This window comes from Psittacula echo, assembly GCF_963264785.1.
Source record: "Psittacula echo genome assembly, chromosome: Z".
Lineage (NCBI taxonomy): Eukaryota > Metazoa > Chordata > Aves > Psittaciformes > Psittacidae > Psittacula > Psittacula echo.
Genome location: NC_137742.1, coordinates 63,780,176 through 63,805,417, shown reverse-complemented (window position 1 = coordinate 63,805,417; position 25,242 = coordinate 63,780,176). Strand labels below are relative to the sequence as shown.

Here is a 25,242-nt window from a genome sequence, read left to right as displayed (position 1 = left end):
AAAACCATTTTGCTTGGTCCCTTGGGGGGGGGGTGGGGGGGATAAAAACAACAAAAAAAGTGTTTTACAGCTCATTGCTGAAAAGAAGTTGGCGCTGGCTGCCTCTTTTCAGGAAAGACACACTGCCAGGTTGGTACACAAGACATAACTTTCAGGAGTTTAAATGTTTCTTTTCCTGAGGAATAGTAAAATCATCTGAACAAACATAATTACTTTCCAAGAGGCAGCACTTTGAGCCACACATACAGGGAAGCAAAACACCTTTTTCCAGTTGCCATTACCAGCAGACCTGCCCAATCCTGCTTTGCAGCCTAATTTGGAAACTCTTCACAGGGCACCAGCCTTTGATGCCTTTTTTCCTGGAGCATCCCACTGCACTATAATGGAAATAATGGTACGTTTGTGCCAACCCCCACAAATGATGCCAGCTGTTGCAGAACGGGTGTTAGCAGGGGAAACGAGGCCTCAGTTTTAAGTGGGAGAGGGGAGAGAGCCCACACTGCCATGGCCCAGGCTGGGGTCTGTCCCTGAGGACTGAGATAAGTGCCGCTGATCAATGCCAGTGGGTCAGAGGACAGCCAGAGCTGGCCTAGTGCTGGCGTCGCATCTCCGTCTCTGCCTGAAGGTCGTGAGCGCTGTTCACCCACCTTGTGCCACCCTTTTGGAGCCATATTTAGATATGGTTACCTGGGAGTAAGAGCTCCCAAACCCCAATACAGCTCTGCCCAAATTGCGCTGGGATTTATTCTGATTGGGCTGTGCATTAAGCGCTGTGCATGCTCCTGCTGCACAGTGCCAGGCATCAGGGGGTGAGCAGCCTGGTCGGAGGCTTACCAACAGCAAGGTAGGTGGAAACAGTCTGTGCTGGCTGTTTTTTGACTGACAGGGCTAATGGCTCTCTTGGCTCCCATTACCTCCATCTTGAGAAGTTTGATTCATCACTGGGGTCACCCAAGGGAGAGGGACTGCTGCAAGGAGCTGAAGTGTTACTGGAGCGGAGCAAAGTGCTATGAGCATGTGAAGAGATGGCAGCAACTGGCGAGAAGAGCTGATTGCTTTAAGAGAACACACAGAGTGAAAGACAGCAATAAAACATCCATGCTGTGCATCACAGGAGTTGCAACAATACTTTTAACAGCAGCCTGTGCTCTTCAGTGAGTGGGATCCTCTCAGGGTCGGACCTGTCAGTGTGGCCATACCATTTAGACCAAGGGAATGAGGTCAGCTTTGTTTCAGTTTGTGATTCATGCTGACCGCTGCTGCTCTTCCCCAGGACAGACCCCTTCCACTCTTTTGGGCTGCCCTAAATTCATGAGGACAGCCCTGGAGCTTCTCTCTTTGAACAACCAAGAAGATGCACGATGCAAGTGAATTCATATTGGAGACAAAGCATGCAAATAAGATGCAGGGTCTTCTTCCCAATCAGGGTCATACTGGGCTGGGTCATGATGGGGAAGAAATTTACAGAGTTCTGGTGACATCTGACTTACAGCCTTTGGTGAAGAGACAGTGTCTACCCAGTGCAGACTGCCTAGCTGTGCCCGGGGACTGAGTTCCCTTTCAGGAGGGTTTGTAAACGGTCCTTACCTAAAATCCACTGGAGACGAGCAGTCAGGTCCTTAGCAGTTATCTCCCTGTGTTGGGACAGCTGCTACTCCTGGGGGAGAATATGCGCACCTTTCCTCCCAACTGTCATCTATTCCTGGGCGCGAGAAATGACGGTGAAATTCTGCCTTGAAAATTGACTGCAAACACAGCACCTTCTCACACTGCTCACCGTGAACTGTCACATCTGCTGACTTCAGGTGACTGAAATAGATTCTTATTACCTTCTGCTTGTTGGTTGCATCAAACCAACACCATTGAGAGAGAAAGAGGAAAAAGGTGGACAATTTTCCCTATTTCGTCAGCTTTCACAACATTTTCTTTACCAGAACAGTGAAAAGCCACAGCCTCACATACAGATGTCAAATAACTATGAAACACAGTAACTATGGACTCCGACAACACAATATTTTTAAGGTTATTTTTCAGAGCAGAGCCATACTGTAACGTTTTATAGAATTACTTCCTGAAGACTGTGTTTTTTCACCAGCACAGCTATTTTTAGCATCCAAAGCAGATTCTGGAACCACCAATCTAAAAAATACCACAAGGTACACAGATACCAGCTCTCCTGATATCCCAAACCTTGACTCTGCACTTACACTACCCCAGGGTCTTTTAATTTTTCTGATCTGTCAGGGAATATCCCAAACAAAGCATTTCTGCTAGCACGGCTCCTCCAGCACCATTCAGATGTCTTGGATCGGAGCTAGCATGGAAAGGAGAGAGCTAGTTAATGAATAACAGGCACCACAGGAGCCAGGTTTTACTTAGGGGCTTCCACACAACAGAAGAAGAAATGAAGTCCTAGGGAAGGGAGGTCCGATGATGTCTTTGTCATCATGCAGCCACGTCAAATCACCAGCTCAGTCCGTGTAGATGCTCCTGGCTCTACACAGAGAGTATGTGCCCTGGCTGCAGAAATGGTGCCGCTCTGTTTGCTGCTTTTCAGTGCAGGATATTTATATGGTATAGACAGTTCTTCAGGCATAACAAGGGAAAGAGCAAGCAGACAGATGATAATTCTGTGCTGTGCAAAGAAACATCATGAACAAAGCCCAGTGAGCATATAAATCCCAGCCTGGTCAATTATGAAGTTACATCTTTATCTACCATTGTTACCCAGAAGAAGGAAACATCCAGCTCTCTGGCAGTTTTGCTCCGGCACCAGCTGCAAGACATGTCAATAGCTCTAATTGCTGAAAACCTTGTCGCAGTGGTGAAATCCACGCTTTGTGTTCGCTCTCAGGGACGGCCAGGGATACTGATCTGAAGCCAGAGTCTTTTTTCCCATGGACACATATGGCACTGCAGTAAACCGACTTGCTTAATCAGCCCTCTGATTTACATGGTCTCGGATCAGGTCCTCTCCGACTCTTCACACACCTGACACTCAGAGTGCAGATGCCTGTCACTTAAAGGCCTAAAAACCATCACAAAAATCATTACAGCTTTTTTTTCCAGACTTCCCACCTGAGGGAATATACTTCCAAGTCCCCAGACATGGAGCCAGCAACGCTGAAACAGCACAGCAGCTCAAGCCAAGCTCGCCCCTGCTCCCACCCCTGTGACCAGCTCTGTGGCAGCTGTGCCTGATGGGGCCGATGTCAGTCTGCCACCGGCCACCTTCCCTGTGATGCTCCAGCACATTCAGAGGTGGGGAGGAGGGAAATAAATAAATCACTTCCTCACACTTCTGCTTTGTCCTCTCCTTATGATGGGGTAACCCTGACAGAGGCAGCTCTCCTACAGCTTCCTCTGCCCAGGGGCTTCAGGGAGGGCTTTGAGAGCTTCATGGGTAGGGAGAGGGATTTTCCAGCCCATTTCTGCCTGGGAAGCAATTTACAGCTTCCAAAACTGACGTTTTCTAGCTCTGGCATTGAGTGAACAGATTGCACCTCCACCGTACAGAGTGGCCTTGCCACCAGCAGGACATCGTGTCCTCCTGCCAGCATCCCAGGTCAAAGCAACCAAGAAGCAACTCCTTACCTCCCCAAGGACATTTCCCAAACATTCCCAAACATTCAAAGCAACCAAGAAGCAACCCCTTACCTCCCCAAGGACATTTCCCAAACATGACCGGTAACCAGCTGAGCTCCTGCAGAGCAAGCCCCTGGTTTGCATGTTGTAGGGTGCACTGCAAAGCCATGGCCAGTCATGTTGACACCTGAAAGCACTGATTCCATATTGATCCTTCTGCTCAGTAGCTTGTGGGTTACTCAAGGGCATCTGAAATAAAACCAGGCAGAATTTTTACTGGGAAGACTGACACTCTTTCACCAAGAGTCAAACACTCGGTGGTGATGGTGAAATAATTTTTTTACACATATATATGATTTTTTAAAATTATTTTTATGATAATGAAAATCATATCCCCAGGAAAGTGCTTATTTTGCTCTCCTTTCATCCACATGCAGAGACAGGAGGGAGAAGTAAGGTACGGAACTGAAAGAAAAGGGCAAAAGGTAGTGCTGAAGCAACGCTGAAGAAATAACATGTGGTGATTGGTATGAGGGGCTAGTTTGTCAGTTTGTGCAAGTCAGCATCTGTGAAACAAGAAGTGAGCTGCATCTGCTGGCGAGCTGACCCCTTCCCTGCAGAAGCTGCCTAATTCTTGGCTGCTAAAACGAGAAAGCAGCAGGCGAGTTATATACCCTTCTAGGTGACTGCTTCCAAATATTGCCAAACAGTTTCAGTGTTCCTTTCTTGCTTCTCAGGGTTACATATCCTTGGACATGGTTTCTATAACAGGTTTCTAGCATCCTTTCACATATCCTTAAAATGGTCTGTAATGTTAGAGAGCGCTCTAATTTTGCATAGTTTAAACCAGCCATAACTACAGAGCTGTTATATCCTGCGCATCTTGCCTCAAGGCACAACGTAAATGAAAGTGGAGCTAAGAATAGGGCCTCATGTCTCAGCTGAGCGGAGAAGCATGTGCCTGCCTACACAAAGAGAAGTAGGTTATGTTTGGAATAGCAAGAGACTTTTTTCTTTCTTTTTTCCTCAAGAAGAAAATAAAGTGTCAAAACTATCAACTAAGCAGAGCTGATCTATTCTGCTTGCCTCATTCCTAAGCAGGTAAACTGTATATATAAGAAAAACAGACAGACAGAAAACTCCCCAAGGAGAATCTTGTCTTAAGACATAATGAATTCAGTCTTCAGAGACCATGAAGTCTGAGTGTTTTTAAGCTCTGTAATGTCAGTCGAATAATTATCTCACAAAATGTGTTTGTGTAGGTGAGGTCCCTGTGGTTTGGTTGCTTTCCTGCTATGAAATAGAAAGCTGCTAACCCCTTGGAAAAAAAGAAGGAAATAAATACAGGGAAATCAGAGAACATGAGGTTTGTACAAACGTCTCTTTCCACTTGTATTCTTCATTTAAGTCCTGCTGATAGAACACCTCAGAAATAATGCTTCCATGTGATATAGGCTTGTCTCCCAGTTGTACATGCAGGCAATCAGAGTGAAACATTAAAATAAAGAAAATTAAGCACGCTGCCAAACAGTTGAGTGCTAAACATATCATTAACTGTAAATTTTATGCCGAAGAGAAACACAGAAATTTCAGAAAAACATCCTAATCAAACACATTTATTTTATTTATGTTAAGTTAATTAAAAATAGGGTATTAATTCAGTTGCAAAGTGACTATGTCACTAACCTGATTAGATATTTTCACATGTAGAATATTTTACATTTAGGAGATAAAATCTGGCAGCGTGGCCCAGTGGATATGGGACTGGATTAAGAATTAATCCATTAATTGGCTGGGCAATTGGGCAAAGCACATAATCCCTCTGCATGCCTCATTTTTCTTCATCTTTAATACAGAGTTTTTATGCTTTCCAACTTTCACAAAGTGCTTTGATATACACAGATAAAAGGCTTATATTAATTATTATAGATGAGTACTGAAATGCCATAAAAGCATTGCTTAATGAAATATTGATTTAAAAAATATCAAGTGGGACTAACTCCTTGCCTTAGATATTGAGGAAACGCCTGTGAACTGGGGGTCTTAGATCCGTTTCCTCAGAGATGATTTGCTGCTCTGAATGGGGGAGCAAACAGAAAACAGAAGTATTGCGTTGCTCAGTGGAAAAGCCAAGCCCTGGGTCCCCTAAATGACCAGTCGGGAGTGCCATTAACAGCCCTACCACATGTACCTAAGACGCCACCACCACTCACGGGACAATCCCTGGTGAGTTCAGCGTCTTTGGGCTAGGATTTTTGGAGCAGAAATGAAACTGAGGGGAGTTAAAGATATAATTTCATCCCTTGCAGAAAGCTTCTCATTTCATGCTCTGTCTCTTTCAGTGGAAAGTGGTCTGGACCTAAGGGGGGGGGGGGTGGTAGCATTTAAAGGTTAGTAGCTAATGAGGATGTGTGGAATTGGAGAGACCAGGGATGAGAGGAGGAGGGAGGGGTTTCTGCTAAATGAATTAGGGAATCAACAGAAAGCTGCTCAAGATTACATCTGCAGAGACATTTACAGGATCCCACAAACACCTACAGTTTAACATGTGTTGGGTATTTCACGTGACAGTGGTATGCTGCAACATTTCAATAACATGGTAAGAATGTTTCTTAACTGTAAGGGCAGTCTGACAACAGCCTTGTAATCCATGCTTTGTTGTTAGAAGCGCTTGGAAATAGTTTGGAAAGCTATCTGGAGCATCTGGGAGGTGGAAATGTGTGTGAGTAGGATGCAGTGGGTTAAACTAAATAGTTTGACCTTGCCACCCTCACAGTTATAAAACATAACACCTTTCTTTTTATGTTCATATTAGCACCCTTCCCTCAATTCTGAGCTTTTTTCATGTTACTACGTTTTTCTCTGACCATTCCACACTTTTCTCGAAAGCATTTCCCCCCTCTTTCTTTATGCCATTTCACAGACCAGATGGCACCGAGTTAGAACTGACCACAACCGTGTTTTCTGCAGCGACAGCGAACACTGATGAAAAGTTTACCAACCTAACTCGGCTTCGCTCTCCTGCCAGAAAATCACTGAGAAGAGTGGAGGGGGACAAGCAGGGTGGGCTCAAGCCCCTTAGCTGATCTGCCCATGAGTGATGGGTCACAGAGCCAGTGAGCCCAGTGGCGCTGCTCACCCACCAGAACAGCGGGGACACGTGCAAAGCTGTCCTCTCACTTTTGCTTGTTCCCCAACCTACATCCGCAGTTTCTGAAAGCAAATCAGGCTGCCGGGGAAGCTGGTGGCACCACACAGCCACTGGCGTTTGCACCATGCTCAGGCTGTGAAGGAGCCCCTGGACACCACAGAGCGGTTTGGGCTTTATAAAGGCAAAGTCCTGGCAATCTCCTGACTGGACTGCAGTGCAGACAGATATTTTATCACAGGTGTAATTTTAAACGTGACCAGAGCTCTGCAGGGCTATTCACATCTCCCCATTTAGGCATTTTGTGTAAGTGCTTTGCTGAATCTTTCCCTGGAAGCTTATTGATTTGTTTTCAAGCCATGTTTAGACTGCTTACCCCACACAACAGTTTGGCAAAGTCTAACTAACAACCCCACCACCACTTACATGACCCAGAAGCACAGTTTAAAGCACAGATGGAAGTGGAGACAGATAAAAGTTCTGATAGGATGAAATTCAGATAACCCTGTATCAAATGCCTATGCCATGAGTAGCACAGCCTGCTTCCATGAGACCCTTGCAGAGGTAAGGTGATATTCAGTGGGAATTGGGGTATTGGAGTTTGGCATTTAATAGCAGAGAGAGCACAGTTAGACCTGAAAACACAAAATGAAGAAAACATTCCAAGCAGTGGATGCCTGGCACAGCCCAGCCTGCAGAGCCCTCCTGGGATGCATTTGAAGAGAGCCTGTAGAAAAGCAGGATGACTGAGCTTGTAACCTCCTGCACCAGGGGACGTGTGCCCTGTGCTCAGCCTTCTGCGGCCTCTGCGCATTAAAAGAACATTAAAAGAAGCAATTCAATACAGCAGAAATAACAGAAGCCAACAAAAAGCTCCACCACATTTACCGGTTTATGGTATGGGGGCTGAGGAAATCTCTCATCTGCAGCAATGCATTTCTGGCTTTTTGTTGGTCAGTGGCAGAACTGCAGGTGCAGAGGCTCAAGGTGCACTAATGCATGTCCCTCTACCCTTTTAGGGCACTCTGCACCAGTACAGGAGCCACCATTAAAAACAAATCAAGCTCGACAGAGAGGAGCTTAGAGTTCAGTTTTGCCTTTTCTCCTGGGAGCAGGAGTGTAGCCCTCTGTTTCCAGGGCCGCCTTGTGTCAGTCGCTCTCTTGGGTTAGCCGGGTCTGTGATCCTGCAACAGCAGACAATACAGCAGCATAAATATCTCCACAGAAATAATTTAAAGGGATGATGTAGAAATAGATCGAATTCTCAGCCAGGGCTTCAGTTTTGTCGGTGATGGTAGCGTTGATGTGCCTTCTTCAGGCGCCATGCTAAATTCATACACCCATCTCATTTTAAAGAGTGGGAAAATTAATTCTTATTTTAGCTCTGTCACTTCAGAGAACGTACACCAAGAAGGAACCAGCCTATTAAAATAGAATTGAACTCAAGTCAGAGAGGTGAAAGTCTAATGCTTTATGAGTATCCATTAAGTATCTGGTAAAAGTGCAGAATATTCCAGATTTTATCCATCCGATCTTTATAGTTATCCAACTAATGGAGACAAATCTGAAAGCTGGATCTATTAAACTCCTCATATAAAAACAAAAGCTGGGAATCAGCAGAAAAACTGGAAAGTGTGAAAAGTTTCACTTCAGTTTCCTTTTTTTTTTTTCCCCCAATGTAACTTCTCTCCCACTATCACTTCAGTGATTCAAATTCTACTCCACCATCTGTTCTGAAAAGAAACAAATGGAGTGCATCTAATTTCTGGAAATTCTGAAATAACCTGGGTAATCTGGTTCCAACAAAAAAACTGAGTACGAGTCAGCTTTCCCATCTTTATGTTGCACAAGAAAATGCAGCTGAGACTGGGTCAAATGAATGCTTATAGAACATAATGCAAACATCACAACAGAGTAAATGAGACCCCAAAAGCGTATTCACTCCTTCACTGCACTTCTCCACTCAAGGTGCCCATTACCTCAAGTGACTGGGTAGTGTCTCACTTAAGCTGCCAAATTGTGTAACAAGTCCAAAGGACATTCACAGCAAAGTTACTCAAAAAAGTTCCCCTAAAGCTCTGAATTAACAACTAAAAGTGACCATCAAATCTCTAATCTAACTTGGCAGATTTGAAACATATGTTTTTAACCTTGTCAGCTGCCCATGAGTTATACAGCATGAAAAGCATCCCTTCCCCTTGATGGCCAAGGCAATAGTACATCATCTTTTCACTGTGGTATGTGAGGGAGATGACAGATGAGCCCCCTCCAGGTTCCTGTTCAGTGCTGAGAGATGCAGTATCAATGACAATTCACTTCAGCCCCTCTCCAGGAAAGAAAGTTTTTTAAAAAGTAGATTGAGGGGGAAAAAATGCCTTTTAGAAGAACTCCTCACTTTTTCCGTTTGCATTTCCAATTTAGCTTCTTTCCATGTACACACAGCTAACAGTCAGTTAAGAGTCAGAATAGAGCTGTTATTTCTCCCATAAAGATACACATAAGTAGTTACACGAGCACCTTATAAAGACTGCTTGTTAAATGTGCAGTGCCTAACTAGACATCACAGCACACAGTCTTTGCCTCCAAACACCACATTTGCTGAACACTGCAGACTTAACTGTGTAATGGTTTATAAAACAGGCTATTAAAAACAGGCAACTACCTTTCAGATTCCCTCTGCAGAAGAGCTTGTTTTGTCAGCCCAAGAGGCTGGCAATAAACTTCAGGTGAGGGCTTTGATCACTTCTGCTAGATATTTCTGTTTGGTCTTAGTAGCCTTAGATAGATGGTTTTTAAGTAACTATCTAGTGTGGGCAATATCTAGCATGCAGATATACAAACACAGCCAGTGGAAGTCTGAAATCTCTGAAGTCTGAAAGCTTTCTTCTTTAACTACATCTGCAGATGTACTTAAGAGTCTTACAATGGCCAACACACACCTTAGTTTTTCTTTGCTATGATGTGTGTAAGATCCAGACAGAACTGACGACAGCGCTAGTTCTGGAGATTAATGGGTACAGAACTCACCTTAAGAGTGAGCTCTGTGGCAGTTCATAGCAGAATGTTATCCTGATGAATGGCACCCAGCTGAAGTTTAGCAATCAGAGCCCTTGCTTTTGCCACTTTCCCCTGGGAAGCTTGACAAATAAGCAAGCAGTCCCAGTGCAAACCAGAATTATTTCACCATTGTTCACAAGACAGTGGTACCCACAGGCCCCTTTCAGAATCAAGACTCCCTTGCTCTGTCACTGTACACACAACTGTATCCCAAAAGTTAAAAAAACCGAGTCTCATAAAAAGACTACGAGTCAGAGAAAATCAAGCGCAAATAAAAACAGCTCCACACAGCACCCTGAATCCTGTATTAGTGGCAAGCTTTGTAAGGAAAGAAAACTGAAATTATTTTAAAAGTATTTAAAAAGTATTAGACGGGGCTTATATATCCCTTAGAAGATGTACCTAGCAGTGGGAGGGAGGAGCATATAAATAATTCTTGCAAAGTTCTAAACAATGAACCCTTTGTAAGCACTGATCACCAAAAATTTGAGATCTTAAATCATTCTTTCAGATACAACATCTTTGTTTCAGAAACAGCATTTTCCAGCCTGCCAAGACTACATGAACACTACATCCTCACAGCACCTGAAAAAATGTCACATTTTCATGGGCCACTGCAGGGCTATGCAGAGCCACCTTCACCTGCCTCTGTAGTCTTCCTGTGTTACTCAGTCTGCCCAATTAACTCTGCTGAGAAGCATAACATTAGACTGGGTCGCTTGCTGTTCTTCTCAACATCTCAGCTAGCACAGATATCTCCTCTTGGACCTGCCCGTGTTCCCTTTCTTTACTTTTGGCCACTTTTATCCTTTCCTCAAAAAATCTCAACACCCTCAACACCCCAGATTCCCCAATTAGGATAAGACTGGACACAAATGACATAACAAACACTAGAAAAATAGAACCTTTTGCATTAATGAGCTCTATAGAACAAATCTGGACCTCAATTGAATTTAAGGGCCATGGTCTTAAGATTCATATTATTACAATTTACATTCTTAGATATGGCTTTTATCTTTTTTTTTTTTGTTATCATTAGCTACATTTATAGTACGATTTTGAAACTGAAGTCTTGGGAGGTTAGAGCTATTCCTTTCATACATCAAATACAATATACAGAAGCCAACCTGCTTGGTCAATCTCCCGTTAAAAGGATTATCAGTATCAAAAGATGTACTGATGTACTGAAGCAAACAAACACTTTGTTTCCCTCTGAATTTAGGCTCCATTTTATCTAATGAGGCAGACACTGAAGCTGTGCTTTGCATATCTGGCTTTTATGGATCAAAGAATAAATACTGCCTTGCATGTGGATTTTATTACTGTCAGGGAATAGTTCTTGTTCTTTTTTGCTTACATTACTAGACACCACTGTCACATACTGACTTCTAAGGTTTTTACAATGTGTTAAGATGGGTTCACAGATGAAGCTTGATGGAATTCAAAGTGGGAAATAATTTTTCATCTGCTTCCTTCCTTTGCTGACCATTTGACTTTCTTGATCCAACAGGGGATGTGAGTGAATGCTACCTCTATTTAAGCTGATGTGGTGACTTTAAAATGCATCTTAGCAGAGGCAGTAGACAAGATCCTGTAATAGTTTAATTCTCTGTTCAATTTATTATCTATCTGTCACCATTTTAGAGATTGCCAGGCTCTTATAACATTACAGTTCTTTTCTCTGCACTTTATATATGCGACACTTGATAAATAATTTGACAGCACCTTGTGGTGAACTCCGCTCAAATAAAAATTCTCTATCCTTCCACCTCTGACCCTACTCCCAGCTCCAAATCAGCAACAGACCCAAAGGACTAAGGTTATGAATACATATTAATTGGACAATTTAAGTGAAAACAGGAAAGTATCTGCCCTTGAGCAACAGACAGAAACTCAGATCTACTCCAAAGCAATTTCAAACACTTGTTATGCATAAAAGTTATACCACTTGGACATCCCAGCAGATGGATGCACATTGGATATCTTTAAACTTCATTAACAAGGGCATTTTCTGCAGATCTGTCTGTAAGCAGTGTGTAACTCTGTGGCTATAAATTTAAGATTCTGCTTCATCCTTTGATTTTGTTTTAGGAGAGGCAAAAATCCTTGAGACTGAAATTTGATGTGGCTTAGCTTTAGCTTGTGGAGCCTCTGGCCTCTCTTTTAAGAGGAACTCCCTATCATTTTATAACCTTGTAAAAGTTTTCACAGCTTGAAGATGTCTCTAAGGAAAAAGGTGAATTAAGAGGCATCTTTATCTTTAGTAGGCATCACATTTAAAGCAATCCTTCTTTTACGGACCTCCAATATCACAGAAGCACTATAGAAGTAACTAAAGTCTAATACCTGATACTTGGGAACCTGCAAAAACAGACCAACCTTCCTAGCAACTGGATTAAAAGTTAAGAATAAAGGGTTGTATAAATACTAATGCTGGAAGCTGGTAAAAAAAACCCCAAAATATATAGAAAAGCTCAACAACAACAAAAGCAACCAACCAAAATAAAAAGAAAAACAACAAAGAGAAACGAAGATAGGAAAAAAACTCCAGTTATGCTGCCTGGATGTTAAAAACAACCAATAGGAGAAATAGCTGGATGAATAAAGGAGGACATGCTTTTCCCCCTTCCACTCTCCTCTCCTGACAAGGGAAGAAATCCTTGCCCAAGAGCTGACATTAACGTGGACCTCAGAAAGATCCCAATTATCATGCTGGTGCTTATTTACAACACAGAACTGCTTAACCAAGTAAACTTGGAGGACCAGAGTTTTTATCCCCAGCAATCTCTTACACTGTGATTTCCTGAAAAATAATTCTGATACAAAATAAAAACTATATATGGAAATGAGTAATGAGAGAAGAAGACAAGGTGAAGATACAATAAACTCAGGGCTGGCATATAAAATGTACTAAATGAAATGCATCGAGTGAGAGATATTAAGTGTTAGCAGCTCTCCATGGGCATAAAGAACTAGCAGGTGTCAGAAAGCAATCTGAGAAAGGTAAATAAAGACTTTTAGCCAGGGGTTTATGCAGAAGACAAAGTACTATAGTCTATTCACACCACAGAATGATGCTGGAAGGAGCCAAGTCCCTACCTGTTTGCTCAGCTCCCTCCTCTTCTGAGCATACAAACGCCAAACCCAGCTCCTGAGGCACCACCTCATCTGCCATACAGAATAGGGCAACATCGACCCCTTGAAGCCCAAGAAGCCCATCCTCAGTTGGAGGTACCTATATGGTGAACACGGAAACAGGCAGCTATGAGGTGAAGTCTGGAGAAAAAGAAAAGGGAAGATGAACTGTGAAAAGTGGAGCTGGCGAAGACAGGAAGAATGATAAAGTCAGAGCTGACTAGGTCGTGAAGAAGCTCCTGAAGTGCTCTTAAAATCTGTCATTTAATGACTCATCCACTTCCAAATGCCAAAATGACTGTGTTCAAAATGTGGTTCATTAGGTGCCAGGTAAACACCGAGATCACTGAGCTTTACTAGTACTCCCCTAGGAATAAACTGACCATAAATGTTCTAATATGTTCTGCCACTGGTTAGTTCAATACAGATGGATCCCACTGGACAAAGACTAAGTACCAGGACACACCTGTTTGTAGATGTCCATAGCCCTGAGTTCACTCGCCTCTGGTATGGGTGAAATAGAGGTTGCTAAGGAGTGAACAGACTCTGCCTGGGTGACATTCAGTGTCCCAAAGGAAACATCCACTTTAAGTTTTGAGTGGTAGGTCAGTACAACACCGATTTTTTGTGACTTTAAAGTAATATAACTACACTCAACACATCAAAAATAAGATTCAAATGACCAGACCTCTGCCTTCCTGAGCAAGGAATGGGATATGAGTAACCTGAGATTTGACATCCTGATGACAGGTAAAAGAAGACAAGGTTTGAGGTAGCTCCTGCAAAACATTTCCCTCCACTATCTCCACAGAACAAGGCTCAGTAACACTGGGAGGAGCCTGTGGGCTCAGCTGCCACCCTAAGAAGAAGGTGCTCCAACCAATGACTTGCTGAAGCTGAGGAAGGCAACAATAGAGGTGGGCTATCGTAGTACACACAAAACTGGAATCAAAGGTCTGCAGGGAGGAGTTTTAGGACCAAAGTGCTGGGAGCGATGCCAAAGCATCCCTCTGTGGAAGCTAGGACATGCCTCCTATTAGAAACAGGAGATAAACTGTATGAAATACAGTCTTGAGCCCTTGGATTAGCACCTGAAGTGATATGCATCAAGGAAAACTAGTAAGGGACTAAATGTAAGTTTATCCCCTCGATAGTCACACAAGTAGGCAGGTAAATACACACAGACTCAGTTCAGGGTTCAATACTTCTTGCCAGCATGGTGATGAAGTAGCAATCCAGGTGTGCAGATTTGGGCTTACTGGCAGCTTTTTGAAGAACCACTGTGTTTTTGAGCTTGTCTTTGTTGTATCCCATGTTACTGATGTTGTCTTGATCCTGAAAAAGAACAGTGTGAAGCCCTCTGCTTGAATACCATGTGCTACCGACTGCACAATAGGGCACAGAGCACTTCACATCAACACTTGAAGAAACACTCATATTATAAGCAGTAGGACAGACCTTCCAGCCACACACAGCAAAACTGCAGATGCAGTCTGTTAAGGAGAACCCGAGATTCACCAGTCTGTCGATGCAAAAAGGGGTGCTCTTCAGGAGATACTCATAGTGAATTCTTTAGTAGGGCATTGGTCTCCATTGCCTCCTGAGCCAAACATGTACAGCATGGAAACTCCCAAATTAAAAGGTTATCTTATTCTACCAGCAGGTTGTCTTATTCTGTAAAAAGACCCCAGCACAGGCAATACACAGTCAAAACTAGTATCCCAGTGCACTGCTCCTCTGAGGTTGCTGGCTATGATACCTGAAGCACTAAAATTTGCTGGTTTCTCGGTGTTCAGATGTTCCATATCCTGAAAGTTAATAGGTCAATTTACATTCAATAAAAAGCATCAGAACAATAGCAAGCTGAGACTTAAAACAGTACCTACATAAAGTGCATGTTCACCTGAACTAGCTTCCTACTGCATGATACTAGACATAAAAGGATTCAAAGCCCAACAAGCAGACAGCGTGTCACAAATTCACTCTAGAAAATTAAGCCATTCAAACTTCTGAGTGCCACTCTTTGTTTTATTTAATGCAGCAAATATTTTCAGGTTTTAAATTGGGAGTACACACAAACCCTCTGGAATATGGGCAGAGACTACTTGATAGTCTGCTGTGCTCTTATCAGATCCTTCACAGCCCATGAGAATATTTCGATTCAGTTCTGCATGTTTCTGGTAATAAAGAACTATTTGTAGCATAAATCTGAAGATGTTCTATGTTCTTACCTTTTGCTGATAAGAAACACACTGCTCTTGCAAGCTCGGCAGCTAGCATTTATGCATATCTTGTTTTTATCATGAACCTTATCTTTTAGCAGGAAATTAAAATCTCTTATGGATTAGTATCAAATCCATGCTTACAAAACACATCAGTGAAAAGTGTTACTGATGTCTCTTCAGAGGATTTAACTTGACCGTGTCACATTAATCACCTCTGAAGCAAAGGAATGACTCATAATTGTTCTCCATTACCTTGTGTTTGCTTTGTCAACATGCAAAAATGCCTGGCCCAGGACCATGGATCATAAATCTCATTGGACTTGTGGACAAGTGTTTCTTGCCATGCTATGTTACGTGTTGGCCTTTTTCTTCTGATTATAAAAATCTGTTTCAAATATAGGTACTTCTGAAGTATCGTGTTTTCAACCTTCTGTTCTTTAGAACACAATGCTCCTGTTGGTCCTTACAGAAGGTAAAATTAATCTATAGAGCTGCTCCATATCCTGTAGGGTTTTTGCTTTTCAAAGAAGTGACTGAAAGCTACTGTGTACTAATACCCAAATAAACAGATTGCATCTTCAGTGAACAGAAAGATCTTTTTGCTAATGCAGCAAAACCTCTACAAAGAAAATGTTTATGTGATCGCTCAAAGAAGAAATGGAAACAGGACTGATCTTCTAATAAAGGTAAATTAAAAATGAGCTTAATGTGTCCAGAGATGTTTCTCTTTTTCATAAGAGGCTTTTTTTCTGCATCTTACTGTTTTCTGATCTTCCCTGTTGTTTGGCTGGTTTATCTAGTCACCTCCTTGTACCAACAGTACTGACCTTAGGTGTCACCATGATGAACAGTACAATTTTACAAAGTATAATCAATTTGAGAATGGTGTTTTACTGGCTTTAAGACCCATACTGAGTTCTTCAGAAGTTCACACCAGCAGAGGACTCTTGACAGAAAAATGGCATCTCCTGATCCTCTGTTGAAAAGCGGCCATGGTACAAATGTTACAAATGAGTAAAGAACATAGCAAAACATTAATTACAACTTAAAAGTGTAGGGCAAACTGTGGGCAAAAGCAGTTACCTCAAGCTGTACAGTGATCCAGGGTAGAAACAGCAGAAGAATGTCAGCAAAGAGGTCAAAGAAGAAACTGGCAAGATTGGAGGAAAGTTTTCATAAAATCCAAGGCAGCACCAGAACTCCAGATCATGGTTTAGTGGAATGCATCATTCTCACTGGGACTTCAGAACTGTCCTCAGAGATCATGTTCATAAAATCAGACGCCTTAAAGACTACAGACTAGGGAAAGGTATCTGTGCTTTCCAGAATCTGTGCTGTTAGTCAGATCCACATCATCAGGATTTCAGCCAACCTGCGCCTGGAGTGGCATGGACAGCCATTCCACTTCAAACCAATTAACCTAAACCTTTGGAAATCAATTGGTGATTGTCTTGTTGAAGCAGTTGCATTTTCCTGTTCTTCCTCATGCCCACTGAAGTTACCAGGGGTTACTGCAGTACCATGTTCCCAGACTGGGAAAGGATCAGCCTTCAAATATTCAAAAAATATAAGGAAAGAAAGGAGAAATAAGGAAATGAGATTATGCAAAGAAATCTACAGCATCTTTTTCCAGTCAGCAAGTCACCAGAAAGATTGTCAAACCAAAGAAAATCATCAAATGCTTTTAACCAAAGCCAGTATAAAGTATTCACTAAATATATGTATTGAGAGTTAAAAGGTAAATCTTCATACAAGTGATATGAAGATCTCTTTTATCTATAGAAGAGATACGGCTACTTTATCTGGAGGGTGGCAGAGCTCTCTCAAGGTCTGGATTTTCAAGGGAGGAACTATTACTTTTGACGCAGAAGTGGTCTAACAACAGCAGCTGAAGGCACTATCTGATTTGAAACTACCAAAATCACTTGACTGAAGAAGGCTATGACGAAGGGGCTACTCTGGCAAATAAAAAGCACAGTCTTCTGCAGCCTCGGTTTGATTTAGGCAGAGCTACAGAAATGCAGAATGAGGTGCCAAGCTCATGCATCGTGAACTTGCACGTAGGAATAAGATTGATTAATAGAAAATTTCCTTTCTTCCAAGATGCTGAAATCATTATACCACAGGGATATGACCTTTTGCTCAGATGCTCTTACACATTCATATCCAGGTCTGCCTGAAAGGAGCTCAAGGGTAGATTTTATTCATCTAACATAGTAGTTAAACCATGAACTTTGCTCCAGGCACCAGAGCAAGCTCCACCTTAAGCTTCTCTCTCATATTGATGATTTCAACTAAATATTCATTTAAAACTTCTCTGTTCCCAGAGAGACGACTGATCTCAAAACTTACCGACTTCAGTGCTATGTAAGAGATATTCATCAATCCGAAACTTCATCTGTCAACCCCAACAGACTTTTTAATGTTTTTCTGTTCAGCCAGAAAGACATCAAACTTACCCTAGGTGCTGTGCCTTCCCAGCTGGGCACTGTTTGCAGAGGCAGGCAAGAGCAGCACTGCCCAGGCATGCATGAGGGCCTTGTATCCTCTGTCCTGACATACAGAAGGGCTTCAGGCCACTCCTTCTACTGACTACAGACATAGAAGAATCAATCAGTAGGACACCAAACAGACTTTTGATTGGCAGATGCAGGGTGATATCTGGCAGGGTATGGGAAGCTGCAGTTCAGCTGTAAAAGGATATTAAAAGCTCTCCAAGTCACTTACTGACCGTTGCAATGAGGAGTGTCCACAGTATCTGTTGCCCAATTAAGAACTAAGAAAACTCCATTTCACTGCACATGTCCTTGGTAATATGTTGTGCTCTCTCAATTAAAGGAGACTCTGCTCTGCTTATTTTCTCCTTTTTGGCTCTTTACAACATTTTTATTTTTTTTTTTTAAGATTATCAAATTTTCTAAGAAACCAGGACCACTACAATTCATCCTGTGAGAGAGAGTGAGCGAACACAGCTCCAAAGGGATGAGCTCGTATTTATGGGCTTGCTTTCTGTACATTTATCTGATGTACTTCTGTTGCTCTATATCAGATTCTGAGCATGACTTAGATTGCTGCAATATATAAAGATGATGTGGAGAAACAGAAATTATTTTACTCATGTAGGCAGTTTGGCTGCAAAGAAGAAACTGGATCACTCATAGGCTGGAATGAGAGTTTGCTTCAGAAATGGCCACGTGGTTAATAATTCCCCTGCCCTGAAAGGCTGGTCTTGTTCTACCTCCCTTTTCACATAAACCTTCTCTGTCTCTTTCTCAAAATGAGGTCCAAACCTGGGGTGCTAAGACAACATCCACGAGAGATTTACCCTACCTGGAGCTGTGCTGCATGATGGCCTGAGATAAGGGAAGGGGTCTCCCTGGGAGCAGAGATGAAGCATGGGAGGAGAAAAGTCCATTTTTGTTCTTGAGGTCTGTGGTGCTTATCTGCAGGCTGCGCACAAGCTGGAAGTAGCATGAATGTGTTAGGAATCCCAAGAGGAGATGGCAAAGACCCACTATCACAAGGCATAGTTCTTGACTGCGACACCGAGATTCATCTGGGATGCAAGGTGCTACTCCTCTGACCTCATTTTTTACATGGACGATATCTGAGCAAAAGTGCTGCTTATCATGAATATAATACACATCCCTTCCAGAGCGAAGAGCTAAGCTAACGATGTTTAGTCCAGGCTATGTTTGCTCAAGGCAGTCAACTTCTCTAATCTCATCCTGACTAACCATTGTCCAGGGAAGAGGCAGACCTCGCCTCGTTGGCAGTCTGAGGTGCAAACCAAGACTTAAAGCCTAAGTTGCAACCCAATGCAGGGAGCAGGTCCTCTCATTCCCCTGGGCTTTGCTCAGATTCACCCTCTGTTGCTCATACTGGCTGTGGCAAACACTTCAAACAAATCCAAGCAAGCAAACCTTCTTCACAATGCTTCCTAAATATATTCATTTTTCTTAAATTAAACAAGGGGTTTTTTGTTACCCCCCTCCTTTTTCTTTATTTTGCATGTGACCAAAGCTGCATTTCTGAACACTCTGGAGGCAGAAAAATAAACAAGTGGATGACAGAAAAAGTGCAGCATTCCACACTGCGTGTGAAATGCAGTTTAGTTCAGTTGCCCTCTATCAAACCTACGGATTGAAATGAGAAGAAACAGCATCAGCTCACCCGTATGCAGAGGTCTTCATATTAACCCTCCTGGGATGAACTTTCCAAAACAGTGCAGACGAGAGCAGTTTGGTTAGCACTGACCAGACAGTACTGCTTCTCCTCCCTTCACATTTCCTGACTGACTAGAGGGTGAATTCCAAAAAACACAGCCTGGTGCTGCAGCATGCCCAGTTGTATAACTAACACTCTACAGAGGAGGCCAGCTGTCTACACGTGTGAATCCGCACAGCCATCTGAGAGACAGATACCACATTCATCTCAATTTCCTTGAATGTGTCCTGTATATCTCCATAGAGGTACAGTTAATGTAACAGTGATGATAAAAAGTTAAAAGTGTCTCTGTGGAAGAGGAACTTGTTCTCAGAAGGTGATCATCTTATTTAAACAGTTATGCTTCCAACATGTGTAGAGCTCCACATTGCCTTCCTATGATGTCAGTAAATAGAGAAAACCTTGGAAAACCACAGAAGATCTTTTAGCTTCAGTAGAGAAGGAACTAAGTTTGCTAGTGAGAGGGACAAGTGCTTCCTAAATACACAGCTCAACACAGCTGGACAGCACCTGATCTGTAACGGAACAATATTTTCTCCTATCTCTTGAGAAACAAAATAAAGAAGGAATAAACGGATTATCTAAGCACTTCATTTCAGTTAAAACTACACTATATAATTTGGGCTGATCGACACAATTACAAAGGCCAAGGGAAAATCCACTAAAATGGATTCATTACTGTGGAAATTAGAAATCACTTGTTGCAGATAAAAGCATCTTACTAGTTTATGAGACACCATCAAGAGTGAGTCAGACATCAGCACCCTGGTTCTTCCACCTAGATGAAATCACTGTTATTCCAAAGGCCAGTTTGGCTGGTCCATAGAAAAGGAACTTCCTCACATTGGCTCAAAATGCTGTTCATTTTCACCAGTCAAATAACCTATCCAAGGGTGAAAAAAAAGATATGATACTTAACTCAATGGGCAACAGGCATTACTAAGGTCTGTCATTTCTTTACTGTAATGTGAATGAATTCATAATCTTCAAAGATATGACATGCCAATATGGCCACTGAAATGTTACCAAAGCTGTTGGAAATCAGAGAATACGAGATGGAACAAGTGTGAAGAGGAGCTTATACTATTCTATCACAATTAACACTTTTTTTCCTTTGACCAGTGTAAGACTTAGCATTTCAGTAAATTCTTTGTGCTTTGAAAGAACAAGGCTTCAGTCTTTAAAATCAGACTGCAGAAAATTAAGCTGCAGATCATAACTCAAAATTGATGGGTCAATAAACCCACGAACTAAAGGGGAATTTGAAAGGCTCCTCTGGAGAGCCAAAGCAGGTTTGGAAATCAGTCAAAATTTGAGATAGCAAACTTGTATTTGTCTGTCTACCTACATATTTTATTCCAACAAAAACGAATACAGAAATTTAGACATTCCATGCTCTGTTGAGAACCAAGAAGTATACGCGTAAGGCTGATCTGGACAAATATAATCTAATGCATTTCTACTCAGCAAGCATTAATGTGCTGTTGGTATTGTTTCCACTACATGGTGTACAAAGGCTTGCTCTTCAACAGTAACTTCTTGTTTCCAAGGTAGCTCTCACACTGGTTTTCATTTTAGGCCCAGAACTCCAAGTCTTCATGTCAAAACAGTAGTGGTGCTTGTTTACTCCAAATTGAAAGCTTATTTCTTTTGCCAGTAGTCCATTTGAGGCAGATTTTGATACTATAACTTTGAGAGAAGATCAGTCACAGAAAAGACTGTCTTTAATGCCTGAGCAAAGATCAATCAAATGTTTTTTTTTAAAATGCACTGAAAAATCTGAAAGTACATTTAGTAATTCTCACTCATTCAAATATCCCATTTTAGAGTTCAATAAATCTCTCAAATATCTTCCTTCAACACTATCAGAAGCCTTTGTAATTTCAGTTCTGGATCATGCCCAGGGGATATTAAAGACCAATTCTTTGCTAGGACCCTGAAATGAAAATAACCTGGGACATATCCCTTTGCTGCAGTGAGAACTTCAAAATACCCACAAGCCTCACTCTTCAAAACTGTGTTTCAACCGAATGCAAAACAAAAGCTTTTAGACCTTCAGCATGCACATCCCTGCCTATGCTCCCACACCAACCTGGCATATTCAGTTCTGAATAGGCTATGCGCCCCTTTCCTCCCAGAAATGTTTAATTTACACTGCCTCTGCAGTATGGCATTGGGTGTAGTCCCTGATGCAGGCAGATTTCGCAATCTCCAAAGGGATCCCTCAGCCCATGCTGGTGCCTATTTTTCTCTCATTCCCTGACACTGCTAAACACCAAGACTTCAACCAAACTAAGCAAGGGCAGTTGCTCTCAGAGAAGACTAATCTTCTCCTCTCCAGTTCCACTCAGGTGCAGAGAGCAGCAACTAGAATAAAAACTTTCTTTTCTGTAAGACATAACACAGAAACCCTAAACAGCTCTGTTCTTCTGTAGTTATTCAGCTTTCTTTCCTTATTCAGGAACACTTAAATAAGTGGCCAATGTTGTTCTCTCAGACAGCACTGGTTTTGCCATCATTTTCCTAACAATGTACAACCCCAAGCTTCCCGTTATACAGCAAATTCTTTCAAAACTAAGAGTTTATGTCTGAGTGCTCCTCGACAAAAGATAACAACTATACTTCTTACCATGAGGTATATGGTGGTTTTTATTATGGCTTCTGACAGTAAGACATTCAGTACATTCAGAAAAAAAAAAAAAAGGCAATCACTGCTAAAGAAACGTTCTTCATCCATCTTCAAACAAGGATAAACACTAAATAAATTTTACAAAATCTTTGCAGTCTTAGGGTTTGATTTTTCTATTTTTCCTTTTAACATTATTTTATAACTTTAAAAGTATTTCCTATTAAAGCTAGATTTAAAATGCTCTTTTTTTGTTATCCCACAATTTTCTTCAATTTTGGCCAAATCTGCACCAAGGCTGACACTTATGTGTAGATAGGTACACAGCTGGCCAGTTTTCATAGTTAAGTCTGATTTACTTTGTTTCCCCAGTTTTCTTCCCATTCCCCTATTATATAAGGTTTTTCTCTTCCTTTGCCTTGTATTTTCTTTGTGTATATACTTTTGCCATGCTTTCCAGTGTTCTTCGTTTTCCTTACACTTTCCCAACTCCTAGATTCCACACTTGGGAATACCCGTTACTCTATCCTCTCCATCCTTTTTCCCCACACGCAGTTACTTCCTGCTTTGTCTCTGGCTTCTTTTTTTTTTCAGATGTGCTTGCTCATTTGTCCAAACTTTGCACTCTAAACTTGTCCTGCCTTCATCCCGTCCTCCAAGATTCATCAATCACCACCTATATTCACAAAGATAACTCCTCTCCCACACTTGGACAACTGCCTTAGTATGTCCTGCATCTACATGGCACAGTCTTCAACTTACTTCAGATATGACTTCCAGAATTTAAGCTCTGGAAACTGGAGAGAAAACACTCAAGACCAGTGTCATGGCACATAACATACTATCCTATAGGACGAGTAGAGAAGAAAGGACCTAAGGGTCAAGAAGAAGGGGATTTTCCCTTCTGCTGCAGGCAGAGGGAATGGTGGGGATGTTTACCTGCAGACACACACCAACCCATGCAGCCTGAGATGATCAAGCCAGCAAGCTGTTGCTGAATAGCCAGGCTGAGTATGTGATATCTTTGGGTGGGAGTGTTTTATCCCCAGAAGATTAGGTATGTTTGCCAGTGGCTTGGGACAAGGCAAGATTTTAGCAGCCAGCCTCACAAGGTGTGAAGGGTAAGATTCTGCTGTGCAGTGGTGACTCATTTCTTCTTTTCTACAGGGTAATAGTGTTACCTTACCAGAGTGGTACACTATTGTCTGGCGGTTCAGCGAAGAACTATGATAAATGTGGGTTTTTTTCTCTCCAGTGCATTTTATTCACATGTAGGCTGCTAATGCCTTTTTCTTCTAAATCTGTTCTCTCACACCTCAAGACAACTGGTGTAAACCCCTTAAGCAGTCTTGAGGCAACAGCACCATCCCCAATAAAGCAACACAAAAAGCCCAAACCAACCCTCCAAAAGCAACAGTGCAAGAAATCTGGCACAAGAGAACCTAACCACCTCCTGTTCAAAACATACCTTTAGGCTATACTTATATCTAGTGTCGCAAACCTCAAAAGAAAACTGGCTGGTTGGGTATTGACCATCCCTGTTTTGGGCATCAGGAAGAAAAAAGCCTTGTTCAGAGAATCCCTTAAAGAGAAAGAAAAACAAGCTAATGTCAAAGATTTTTATTTTCTTTCATTTTCTATTAGCCTTGAGTAGAGAGTTGTACACTGTGCCTTTATCAAGGTGTAGCAATGAAGTTGCCTGTAAAACGAATGGCAACAAACAAGAACTTTAACTTCTCACACTGCTCATGAACTTTCATTCATCTAGAACTGATAAGACCAACTTGGCCTTGTATCTCTGTACCTCACTTCTTCCTGTTCCACGTAAGAACAGCCGTAGACAACATTAGAAAGAATCAACAAATAGCTTTCAGAAATCTGATTGTCGCAGTATTTCAGTGTTCTTTGTTATATACTCTGAGATTTGTCCCCCCAGTTATACACCATACTACTTAGGTTCAGTGGTATGCATGCAGTGCTAAGAAGCTGTATTTATTCTCAGTGACAAAAGTAAACACTGAAATCAGAAACATTGATTATTTAGAAAAAAGGAAAAAACAAAACAAAATCAAAACCCAAACTAAACCAATCTATTTGTAAATTCAGAATTTATTTTGACAAATTTGCAATAAGCATTATCAATTGTGTGAACAATAATTCAAAATTATAGAGATTTTACTAGCTGTGTATTTTCTAGCTACTTTTATATTATTTTTATGTCTAAAAAATAGATTTTATTCCTGGTCCCTCACTATTACGCAAATTTATACCACAAGCAAGTAGCACTCGTAACAGGACAAAAAAAAATATCTGAAACAGGGTAGCTTTCTTCTCCCCCTCCCCCACAAGTAACGCTTTTCTTCTCAATAGCTCAGAAAACAAGAGAATGTCCATCAGAACCTTCAGACTCTTAACAAAGACTCTCGACTAACGTTACTGGTTTAAAAAAGAGATAAGCCATATAATTTTACAGGAAGCGACCCACTGAATCCTTCAGCAAACACAGCTTGGCAATCTATCTTCAATTCAAAATAATGAGGTGGCAGGAGCGTGATGGAGAAATAAGTCTTCAAAAACATCACGTAAGGGAATCCAGCTGTGCTTGTATAGTTTCCAGCTATTTAAGGGAACAAAAATGAGAGAAAAAATTTCACTCATATAAAATGTTTTTTAGAAACATGCAAACAGCAAAAAAATCACATTCCAATATCTTCAACTGTGCATACTAAATCTATCCACATAGCAATAAAGAATCCGGTACTCGTGAATACTTGTTTTTACATGAAGCTATTAGAATTCATTGCTGCAGTTTAAATATTCAAATTTTAAAGAAGCAGTTGTCTAAATACTGCCTTTTTTACAGGCACAGATGTTTTGCTCTGAATTTCCAATGCATAATAACAAGGTAAAAAAATAACAGAGTTCATTTTGACTGGATTACGAGCCTGGCATTTTGACTGAAGATGTTACACAAAGATGCTGTTTCCAGAGAGCTCCTTGTCGTTAATCATCAGCAGCTCCTCTCGATCTAACCGCCAGGTATGCTTGCAATGTCCCGGGCCCTGCCAATTCCAAATTCGAATGCACAGACTCCTCTTGAAAATGTGATCAAAGAAATCCAACAGCCTTAATTAAAGTTGGATTCATTTTCCTTCCAGTTTCATTAGATTTAATTCACATAGGCAACACTTCCCGCTGAGCAGCATAAGGTGTTTACAAAGAAACTATAGTATTGTAAA

At 41.7% G+C, this 25,242-nt stretch overlaps 1 protein-coding gene across 1 annotated transcript in view; it reads right to left on the bottom strand.

Moving 5' to 3' along the window:
- Positions 1 to 24,581: 24,581 nt before the first annotated feature.
- Positions 24,582 to 25,242, bottom strand: part of COMMD10 (COMM domain containing 10) — a gene marked incomplete at both ends in the record, with an annotated part of 117,373 nt that continues 116,712 nt past the window's right edge. The window contains one exon of the mRNA XM_080636724.1: positions 24,582 to 24,620. Within this exon, the coding sequence (XP_080492850.1) occupies positions 24,582 to 24,620 (39 nt within the window). The remainder of the gene's footprint in view (positions 24,621 to 25,242) is intronic.